This window comes from Nuphar pumila, chromosome 3 (genome assembly GCF_984573655.1).
Source record: "Nuphar pumila chromosome 3, dmNupPumi1.hap1.1, whole genome shotgun sequence".
Classification (NCBI taxonomy): domain Eukaryota; kingdom Viridiplantae; phylum Streptophyta; class Magnoliopsida; order Nymphaeales; family Nymphaeaceae; genus Nuphar; species Nuphar pumila.
The window spans coordinates 13952055-13964104 of NC_143251.1; the positions used below are offsets into that span (position 1 = coordinate 13952055).

Below are 12050 nucleotides of genomic sequence, written 5' to 3' on the forward strand. Positions count from 1 at the left end.
TCTGGATGTTATTATGCTATCTATATGTGAGGCCTGTAACCTGTAAATGACATTCAATAAAATCTCAAGGGAGTGCGTGTTTGCCTGGTCGTGGACGTAGGATCATATGATCCGAACCAGGTTAAATTTGTGATTCTTTGTTTTTATTTGACATTTCATCAGATGATCCAATTGGCATAGCTCCAGAGAAAGACACCCCTTTGCATGTCGACACAGACGCACACATCTCAGTGATAAACCAGTACTTTGTATCAAATTGTTTCACTGGATCGACACTCCATTCATTGAACCAAGAAGCTTATCCTTTCTTTTGGCATTCCTTTTTCGTGACTGGAGATTGAACAGAAAGTTATGCTCCTCCATGGCATCCCTTTCTGGTGCAAATTCAAGATCCAACAGTGAACATATACTGAGACACTCATAAATCTCACTTTCCACCTTAGCGTCCCTATTTTTGTCCTCAACCATGTATTCATGATCTTGAGATGTACTGTTCTCTCTGCTCTTGGAGGAATTGGCACCTTCTTTGAAAGTTCTAACATCTTGGTAACCTTGAATTGTCTCTGCAGACTTGGGTAGAGTCAAGGCACCGTCTCTTGTTTGAGACACAACTGCAATATAACAGAATAAAAACAACACAATCTTCTTGTGTATTAAGTTAATTATGAGCTGTTGAAAAATGAAAGAAATAAAATAATGAGTAAACTGACACCTTCTTTGAAAGTTCTAACATCTTGGTGGCCTTGAATTGTCTCTGCAGAGCTGGGTAGAGTCAAGGCACCTTCTCTTGTTTGAGACACAACTGCAATATAACATAATTAAAAAAAACACAATCTTCTTATGCCTTAAGCTAATTATAAGCTTTTTAAAATTGAAAGAAATAAAACAATGAGTAAACTAAGCTGTTGGTGTAACATTCTCACTTTTAAAGCCCATATATTCAAGCACTGCCTTCCTCTGATCCACTAGTAGCAGGCGAGGCATTTCTATGTCTGTTGAATCATATAAAGCTTGCTCAAGATTATTTCCGTTTCCGTAGAGGGATTCCCATGCAATCCATGGATGTATTCTGCTAGCAACAAGTGATTAATTGGTGTTAAAAAGTACAAGAAAAAGTTTGGTGTATAAAAAATGAAGAATTCGGCAATCTGATTGCTCCTTCATAATAAAAATCACATTCTTTTTAAATGTAATTCCATGTTATCGTTTCTGTATAAGGATGTGCAGAACCTACAAACAAATGAATAAAAACGCTTTCAGTAGAAAATAAGGGTATGTTCATGGTTATATCTTTGAAGGGACAGTTGCTTATCTTAGCAAAAGCCAAGAGTTATGAAATTATGAGTAACCTTCTATACGACTGTAATCCATGCCCTCTAGAAATTTTCAAAATCAATGATTTCTAGAGAAAGGGAGAAATTCATTTGTGAGTATATGCAAAAAATGACTTGGATGGTGTTACTAAAGAGAGGAAAAATGTAATGCAAGGCAAACATACGTATTCCAACTGTTATAAAATTGTCATTGTATTGCTTACCCAAGAGAGGTGAGCACAGACAACTTTTCTACACTGACTACCCCTTTGGGATTCAATCTGTGGATCATTTGTTCCCTAAAGACGTGATTCAATCTGAGATCAGAGGAACATAAAATAAACATACCTATGAAGGGAAAAAACGAAAGTAGGCATGCGGGCCTTGCCTTGATTCTTCACATTGCTTCATGCTTGCCTCAACTCTGAGGAGCCTCCTTTCTTTCTGTTCTTCCAAAAAATTGACTATACTCTCAGTATCTTGACCAGCAACCATTAGAGCTCTTTTTGCTGCTTGTGCTTCAAAGCCCATCCTTTTGATTTGTGACAGTGTCCCATAACGCACTCGAAGCTGAAAAAAGAATGCATAAGAAAAAGCAGAAACAGCAACAGATAGCAGACCAGTAAGTTTTGATGAGATCAACTGATTTTTTACAGAAGAAAGTGCACCAAGTACAACAACAATCAAAACTCTTAGTGTCGGGACAGATAACAGCATCCTAAACTCATAAAATCTATAGGTTTACATCTAGAAGCATATAATTTTATCACTTTTAGGTAAGGCAAGGCATGAAGTTCTTGATGGTTATACTTCAAAGCAAATAATTTGGTTTTCTTGATAAATGGCAGCAGAAGCCCTCTGTTAAAACTCTTGCTGCTGCCAGATCAAGTTCCTAATGGCATACGCATTCCTTAGTCTCTTTGTTGAAACTAACTTATCCATCATAGAACCCAACCTTTTATAATGCCGAAATCCTGGTTTTGCTGTAAAAAAAGAAGCCAGAGGCTTCTAATTATCTGTTTGATGTAATAAGTTATGTCGGTTACTCCAAATGCTGAAGCTTATTGCATTATCTGAAACTAGGCCTACTTGGATTACACTCGGATCATAGAACTATCAACAGAATGATCTGACCAAGGAAAACAGTACCTGCTCATATCTTATTTTGGCAGAATCCAAAGAATTGCGCGTTTTTTTGGAGCGCTTTAGGTGATAGGCTGCAATACCTTCCAAGAGCTCTAGTCTCAAATATCTGCATACATATATATATATTTCAAAGATGTCTCTTAAGCATGATGAGGGTTCAACTTCCATCTCTAAGTCAAGATAGTCACAAGAATGGAAACAGTGTATAGGTGTGCACATGCATGCTTGCATGATCATGCAAGGGGATCACCAAGCTTTGCATGCATGCATGGTCAGCCCGGGTTGTGCTGGTACAGATTTGTCTACAGTGCACTAAGTAATGATAAGATACCAAGCGCGTTAAAAACAAACAAACATGCACTTAAGAACCAGAGTGGCTTACTTGATGTGTTCTAGGTATCGACCAACCATGACAGAATTTGCCCATTCGGGGGTTCTGTTGTAATAGTTCTTAATCACGTTCCGAGCATCTTTCAATCGAGCCACAGCTTTTGAGAGGCACATGATGTCTGGATTGTGCATTCCCTGAAGATGACACCATACAATGTCTAGATGGAGTAGTGGTATATTGTGCATTCCCTGAAGATGAAGAAAAAAGGTCCAAGTTTAGCAAAGAGAAAAGGAGTAAGCCAGCCAGAAACACTGGAAGCTCTTATATGGTGGGAACCAACTCACATAAGTAAAATGAGGACCAAAAAAGCAAAAGGCCCCCTGCAAACAAAAATTTCCCAAGCTGTTAGTGGCAGAAATATTTGTGCATCAGAATGGTCCTCTAATGGATGACTTCCTGCCTATGTCACTTAGATACGGCTGAGGATACGGGATGAAGTTTTCAATATGAGCAGTATATCAAGGAATGATGCAGGGGCCAAAATAGAGCATCTCATGAACCATCATGCATGAGTTCTCTGAAAAGCATGACAACATACTTCAGAAAAAATCACGAGGACTGAAGAGTTTCACAAAAACGTAACCTCTGATGTTTTTGTGAAACTCCTCTATGAGTTGGTCATGCGGCAATGGCAAGGGCATTATGTCTCATGAAGGAGTTTTTTTATGTTTAACTGAAAGTATTCTACACAACTAATGAAAACATGCATGAAACAAATAAATGAGAGAACTAACACTTGCCTCTGATACTGCCAGTGCATCCAGAGCTTCCTTGTATTTGCCTTTCATTATTAAACACTTGCCATAATGGTGAAGCATCAGACCCATCAAAATTATTCTGCCGATTTTTGGAAACTCTCACATGTTATTGATGTTGTGATTACCACCACAATCAAATGCACAAATGCAATGTTTGGCATACCTCTTCTCAGCATCGGAGGCGATATTCACCGTTAAAGTTGTGCCACTCAAGCTTTCAATTTCGACCTCAGCTCTTGCATCTAAAGGTTCTTGTGCGTGCTTCTCAGCCAGTGCGACGATGGTTTTCCTGCTTATGTCTTGGTGTTAGGAACTAAAGAAATCAATCAAGAATATATATATATATATATATATATATATATATATATATATATATATATATATATATATATATATATATATATAAAGAGAGAGAGAGAGAGTAGAGCGTAGGTGCTTGCGAATTGCGATACATGTTTGATGGCTTTTTCTGTTTTTCTGGTATTTTTTTCACAGTTCCAACCTCATAAATGTGTTGGGCATGGTCTATTTACTAGGAATCCACACCTGGATATGTGTTTTCGATGAAAAAAATGATATTTGGAGCCTCTAAAATTTACAAAGATTTTGAACCATTGAGAAAAATCGAACACTTCAGCTGACCCTTATATTCCTATAAAATCAAGTACACAGATCACATCTGAGACACGGCAGCTGCATATATACAGTACTTCAAAATCCCTGAAGCGAATTATTTTTATTATTTTATTTGATATTCTTCAACTTGGAAGTTTTTTCACTTAAGGCAAGTTTTTTTTTTGGTATATGTATATCGAGGGAAAACCCCAGTTCAGGTGGTGGGGATCAGGATAGACTGATGTTTTGTTTATGACCCAATGCTATCATTATCGTATTGCAACCTTGAATCGATTTTCAATACGGATCTGAACTGGGTCGGCCAATTCTTCACCAGCAAATGACACGTCAGTCAAGTATTAAAATAATATTAAAAATAAACCGAATCAACTCGTTTAGTATAGGTTTTGTGCCAACAAGATAGGAAGCCGATTTGCAACCACAGTGACAACAATGATCCACTCTCAAGTGGTTAAAACTCCTTCCTTTCTTTTTTGTTTTTTTTTTGGGTTATTTACACAAACAAACCGTTTTCTGAATCAGAGACCTAGCCGTGCTGGCTTAGCCTACTGTATTTATGATTACTGTCCTCTGACAGCATAAAACTTTGTGGGCTTACCTTTGTCTCAAAGGAGTCATCACACTTAGGCTTGCACACACACACACACATATATATATATATATATATATATATATATATATATATATATATATATATATATATATATATATATATATAAAGGCAAGATGGGGGTAAGGCAGACCTCCACCATCCACCATAATTCATTGATAAGAATGCCAATTACAATAAAAAACCAACTATATATAAGTCATCTTTATGAAGCAATGATCACACATACATATTCTTCCCAACATAGCCAATGGCCATGTGGGGAGCCTTTGTGGTGAAAAGATAAGGTGCAATATGATTGCATAAATATTTGTGCATTAAGCACCTGATCACCCTCCATTTTGCCGATGGGCTTGTCTGGTGTGGGACCCAAGATCTGATGGACGGTGATGAGGTGCTTAATGCACAATTTTTTGTGCAATCATATTGCACCCAGTCCGGACTCTGCCTTTGTGGGGTACTTAAACCAAGATGATCCTACTTTTTCTTCATTTATTTTATGCCATGTTGTCCAATCAACAGTAAAGCTACAATGTGCTAGAGAAATATTTACATAACTACCAAATGGTAGGAAATATTTGTCCTGGAAAAATACTTTTATTTTGTTACTGCTTACTTGTTTAACTTTATGACAAGTACGTTATTCTCCATTTATTCTTATCTGTTTGTTAAAATGGTAACATAATTTTTTTTCCTTCAGTGCTGTTTGAGGACTAGTTATATCACTACTCTTGCATTTAATCTCAACGAGTTCGGTGGTTCCACTGATCCCCTATCTTCATAATCCGCTTAAATCTTATGAAGCATGCAAGTTGTTTGTTTCTGATCCTATAAATGGATTCAGCATGGTCGATTTAACAAGTTTGAACCTTAGATCTTATTTTTTATGAAAATGTTTTTTAAATCGCACAATTTTGTATTTTCTCAACCGTTGTTTTTTAATCACCAATTGCATACAAGCCGGATTTTGGTGGTTTAAATGTAGATTTTAACTAAATGAATGATGTAGATCACATCTATGGAGTCTCATTTGATAAAAAACAACTTGCATCAATGAAATCCCAAAGAGGGGTACGAAGATAGAGATGTCTTTAGGGATAAGCGGAACCAATTTGAATCTCAATCTCAACACCTTTTTGTTTTAGTATCAATTCAAGTTTGTATTTAATACGACTACCACATTTTTTTTTCAGAGAGGATCAAACTAACCAACGTTTGTCAAAACCAGTTTTTCAATCAATTTTTGTTTTCAAAATGAAGAGAACCTGAATAAAATGGTTTTGAATCGGCCTTCAAAATGTTTTTTTAATAAATTCAAAAAATCATAAAAATAAAAAATTCAGGAAAAACTATGAAAACAAAAATAATGTAAATGGTGACTTATATGGTGCAATCAAGCTCCAAAGTATGCATTTGGTGCCCAAACAAAATAATACTCAATAACTCATATTCTTACTATTTAACAACTCTTACAACTCTATTATCGTATACACCAACGATATGTTAAGGTTATGAATATGCAGCAGAAAAAGTAATTGTCAATTAAAAAATAGTTAAAGGGCAAAAAATTGTCATTCAACAAATGGGTAGTCACTCTTTCTTTCTTTTTTGTCAATCACATTGCACCTTGCAATGGTCTTCGTAAAAACCATTCCACAGGGATGTCAATGGGTCGGGTTTGACCCGGACACAACCTCTACCCAAACCCTATATGGTCAGGGTTTGGTTATAAAAAAAGAGTTCCCATTAGAATCCAGGTCAAACTCAAAGGGTCCAATTAATATATGGAGCTGGGTATAATTTGTGAAATTTCATGGCCCGGTTCTAACCTCAGTTCCAACTAAGATCTGTAAATTTTTTAATATAAAAAACACAAAAAATATTATTTACCGGGTATTGTTCAGAATGGTTCATGTAATCCTTATAGGAACTTGATATGGTTTCTCTTAAGGTGGATTCGATCGGATCCAACCGGTACCAGCTTCACAAATCAGTCTGCGTTTGGTCTCACCTGGGTCTGAGCCAAACCTGACCCGTTGACAACCCTAGATCAAATACAACGCAATTGCACAAAACATATGCCACTCCATCTCCTTCAATGACAACTGTCCATTTCGGTGTGGGCCCCACAAAGTTGTCCGGTTATTGGACTGAATAGAAAGGTGTCATGGAAGGAGATGGTGCAGCATACATTTTTGGTGCAATTGCGTTGCACCTGATCACTGTATGGATTCACACCCAACACGTCAAAAAGTTGTGCATGTGCAAGCTTCTTACTCTATACGATATCGATCATGACGAACGTTTTCCTCATCTGAACTTTTGCACCAGCAATCTAATTTTCATGATAAAGGAACTCACACCCTTCTACCGAAGAATCTTTGTTCGTGTTTGTAACGGTTCTCAATTTCTATCAATAACATCATAAACATGGCCCCAAGGAACCAAGAACTCGAGCAAATAATTCTTTCGAAAGAAGAAGAAGATGAAAAAAAAAAACTCAAGAAAATAAAAATAAAACGCAGAAGAAGAAGAAGAAAAGTTGGCATTGCGATCACTCTCATGGTTTGCATGGAAATGTTCAGAAGGAGAGCACAAACAATTAACAGTCGACCTGATCTAGTAAACACACCACAAAAAGGAAACGAAAGATCCAAAGAAGCACAAAGAATTAAGGAGAGTTGCCTCATCTGAGAGAGCCAGCTTCCGTGCAACCATTCTTGGTACTTGTCGCTGGCCCGGCTGAAGGCCTTGAACTTCTGCAGCGTAATCTTGAATGCCCCAATCTTGGAGTTGTTCTGCAACCCCAACTCCAGAAGACTCTTTCCTCCGTCTCTGAGAACATTGCCGGCACTGAACATCTTGATGTAGAGCGTCCCGCAACCGCATTGCCTGGCGATCACTTTCCTGAGCATGGTGACCGTCCAAGCCCCCAAATTCACGTGCAACTCTCCATACCAACACCCTCCGATTTGCAGCATCGATGGTGTCGCCTCCTTACTGCTGCTGCAAATAGGCTCACCACCATGGCCACTACTTGAACCTTCCATCATATATAATATCAGAAAATGATAAATATCAAACTGTGGTTTCTGTGAATGAGTGGAAGCGAGAGTAGTGGGGGAGTCGGATGGGAAGAGGAGGGAGAGAAGAAGAATGGGATTCAGAGATGCCAAAATGGGTAGAATTAATTAGAGATCTTTGATCTTTGATTTTTGATTTTTGATCGAGAGAGAGAGAGAGAGAGAGAGAGAGAGATTTTATATTTTTGCTCCCTTTGTTACCGTTTGAAATTTGAGAGTGAGAGAGAGAGATTGGTTAACCAAGCGACTAACAATATTTTTAGACATAGAAAGCTGGGGTTAGGCAGACCCCTACCAGTTATACAATCATACCATTTGGGGTTCGAACTTGCAACGTTCCAACAGAAGGTGACTTGCACTAACTGCTCCTGTCACACAAGCGGATCCCCCGTTGGTAACCAAGCAACTAACAATTCTTTTCAAATAAATGCCGTTTTCTTTCTTGTTTCTTTTATTTCTTAGTTAAGTCTTATACAAAGTAAATGATGACTTATAGGGTCCACTCCGTTCTAAAATATGGAATTAATGCCTAAACAATGAAGTAGAGAATAAAATTTTATATATATCATAAGAACATTAAAAAGAACCAATATATATGGTTTATTTTCAAGAAAATCGGTGAATGACATTCAATTTGATTCACATTGGTTGATCTGATCACAATTGACACCTGGATCATGGTTTTTTTTATAGATGAAAAACATGTTTTTTTATCATAAAATTTTAATGCCTTATTATTTATTGATTTCCATTTACCAAAAAAAAAAACTGGATTCAGAGGCCAATCTTTACTAAATGGATCATGTACTATTATACTTGATTAAAGGGATCGTACAAACTTGTACAATAGGCTTGGCAAGCTAAATATGAACCATGGGTACTCAGATAGGCTGGACTCGTATAAATTTGTTAGGAAGTAATAAATATATTTTAGATATATTTTGCATGTATCTTCTTACAATCCTATTTCTTCAGCTAAAAAATAGTATTTTCTTTTTTAGAAGCAAGCTGGCTTGAACTCGGCTTGTTTGACTTGGGCTGCTTATGAGTTCGAACTCAACTTGGCTTGCCACAAGAATGAACCAAGCTTGAACACTTCAAAATCGTCAGGTAAAGCTCGTATATATACCAGCCGTAGTCATGGTGAGCAACTTCTATCTGCCTACACTTTGTTGAATCTGAAAATGGATTTAGGCTTGGGCAAGATTACTACATTTTTATAAAATTTCTAGAATTCCAATAATATCTAAACAATTTTTCCAAACTAGTCTGAGAGTTTTAAAAAAAATAAATAAATTTTAAACTTTGTGGTATTCCTAAAATTTTAAAGATTTTGTAAGAAGTTAGTAAAAATTATTTAAAAAACCTATTTCTAAACCTTTTTTGCAAAGAGTAAAAGTGATTCTCATATTAAAAGATTAATTGGAACTATGTTGATCAGTGTGATCTACGTTGGGATTGATACCTCGATCATAATTAAGACAATATCTTTTTAAAAGAGTAAGAGAAACTGAAAGTTGTACCTAGTTTTTTAGTTTTCTGTGTCAATTCATTTATCCAAAGTTCATTCGATTAAAAGGAAAAGTCATTTATCCACAGCAAAAACAATGATTTCTGCAGCTGAAGCATTTGATCAAGCCATTTGAAAATTCTTTCACGTGACATTTCAAAATTTGATTTAAAAAATAAAGAAACTGATTGAATAAAAATTAAATAAGAGATTAGGAAAGAGAAATGAAGAAATAACAAGAATAGGTGGTTTGGCAAAATGCTTACATCTAAGGAAAAAAAAAAAACTCTCACATCCTCTCTCTTTGGCTTTTTACTTTTCCAATTTTATTGGATAGAAATGATTGGAGGAGAAGGATTCATGTGGAAGACCCAGAATGATTTTCTTTGTTGGTTCATATCGCCGATCCCAATTGTTTTGGGACGAAGGCGTAGTTGTTGTTGACTCAACTTACACATTTATACAAGTACATGATCTAGATAAAAAAATTTTTATCTACAATTAATATGAGAAATAATTAACATGATATAAGGATAAATGATAATTTTAAAATCTGTAGATTATCACCATACTTTATAAGTGATAATTTTTGAGATTGTAATCGCTCTTTGAGATAAGCAATTATCTTGAATACTACTATATATGATAAACAATATTCTTTCGTATCATTATAGATTCTAACACACTCCTTCAAGCTGGAGGGCGAACTAAGATAACTTACAACTTGAAAATGGACAAATATATGCTGGAATTGATAAAGATGATTGAACTCATCAATATTTCAATGATGATAACATAATAATGAAGCATCAGACAAGCTACATTTTGAACCAAAGTTGCTTGAAGATGTATCATGAAGATTGTAGTACGATCTTGCCAATAAAAAAAAGAATGCAGACTTCAAGTTGGTGAAAACGGATCTAGTCTGTATCTAATACCATGTTAATAAAGAACAAATTGAATACAAATTAAATAAGAGATTAGGGAGTAGAAATAGAGAAATAATATGCATATACGTGGTTCGATTCAGGGTTACCAAAAGCGCCCATATAAATGGGAAAGCGCAAAATGATGCACTTCAAGCTTCTCCTAAATAAGAAGAGAGTTTCCTGATTTCATGGAAGCGAGCTTCCCAATAATGAGAAGCTCACTTTCTAGTAGTGGTCACTTTTAGCCCTTAACAATAAATTTTTTACCCAAAAAATAAAAATAATAGTGAAATGCCCCTTTTTAAAGGGTATAATGGTTATTATGCCACTATAAAAAAAAGTCCAATAAGGTTTTGACTTTCTCAAATCTCTCACTGTCATTCTTGACTTCCAGCGATCGACGACCCTCCAACAATTTCTAGCACTTTCGACGACCATGAGCGACTTTCAATGGGCTTCAGTGGCATGAGTGTGTTCAGGACCTTTAGGGCACGTATGGTCCATCCCACGCATTGCACATGATGAAAAAGATGCTCTTTTTTTCAAATGTTGGACATAACAGATACGTGGAACGCCATTCACCGCATCCAAAAAAATGCATCATTTTCATTCCACCCCCTGTTACGAAAATAACAGGATTGGGGGAACAAAAAAAATATGCCTCAATGAAAGCACTTGACTCTCTCTCTCTCTCTCTCTCTCTCTCTCTCTCTCTCTCTCTATATATATATATATATATATATATATATATATATGTAGCAAAGGGGCGAAGGAGTGACCGATGGAGGGTTGACGATGAAGCCGACGGAGGGTCACCGACATCGATGCCGAATGGTCACCAACAACAAGGCTCGCTCAGAGAAAGGCTTTTTATAAGCCAAAAGAGTTGGAGGGAGGCGATCAAATAGATTTCTGGCGGCTCATGTGAGGATCATATGATCTTCATCCTCCTTGCAGTTTCTGGTGGTTTTTGATAGTCGCCATAGGCGATGATTAGAACGGGTGAACAAAAGATGCAAGAAGGATTTTTTGAATAGCAGATGCCATTTTTAGGCTCATTTTTTCATTATTTTCATGTAAGATACAATTCTTGTTTGATCTTTTTGGATGTTCTTGAATATTTGATCATTAGTTTTCGTTGTTCTTCATCATTGTGGAACATAGTTAATGTTAATGAAGTAAAATTTTTGGATTTTCTTTGCTTTTTCTTTCCTATTTCATAGCAAAGATAGCAATTTTCACATGTCGATTTGTGCATTCCCCGTGGTCTTTTTGGGAAACATGGTGTACCTCAATGCATTGTGTTTTTCTTTTTTAGGTAAATATTTCTAGATAATTCATCAACCACATTTTTGGGTAGAATTAAGGTTTTTGTTTAAAAGTATGGTTAAATTTAGAGTTTGATTTGTTTTTATAAAAAAATTAGGGTTTTATTATTGTGAATGGAATATGTCAAATTTTAGGGTTTATGGTGTTAGATTAAGGTTAAAATCTGTGGTTTTTTCTCTTGGTTTTATAGTTTATTTTATTTTTTGTTCTAAAAATTTCTAAGATTTTGTTGATAAATTTTTTAATTTTTATTTTCCCAAAATTTTGCCAATAAGGACCTAAAAAAATAAAAAAGTTAAAATTCTTACCAGAAATCATTTTATGTTTTTGAACATAAAATGTGAT

The 12050-nt window shown here is 35.8% G+C and overlaps 1 protein-coding gene across 1 annotated transcript; it reads right to left on the reverse strand.

Annotated features, from left to right (window-relative positions):
* Nucleotides 1-261: 261 nt before the first annotated feature.
* Nucleotides 262-7904, reverse strand: LOC149842052 (uncharacterized). Its single transcript, XM_090000577.1, has 10 exons — nt 7540-7904; nt 3772-3897; nt 3591-3687; nt 2868-2984; nt 1702-1883; nt 1538-1630; nt 1177-1230; nt 899-1069; nt 732-802; nt 262-611 (listed from the first exon to the last, which is right to left on the reverse strand). The coding sequence occupies exons 1-10, from the start codon at nt 7902-7904 to the stop codon at nt 262-264; spliced, it is 1626 nt and encodes a 541-aa protein (XP_089856703.1).
* Nucleotides 7905-12050: the final 4146 nt, after the last annotated feature.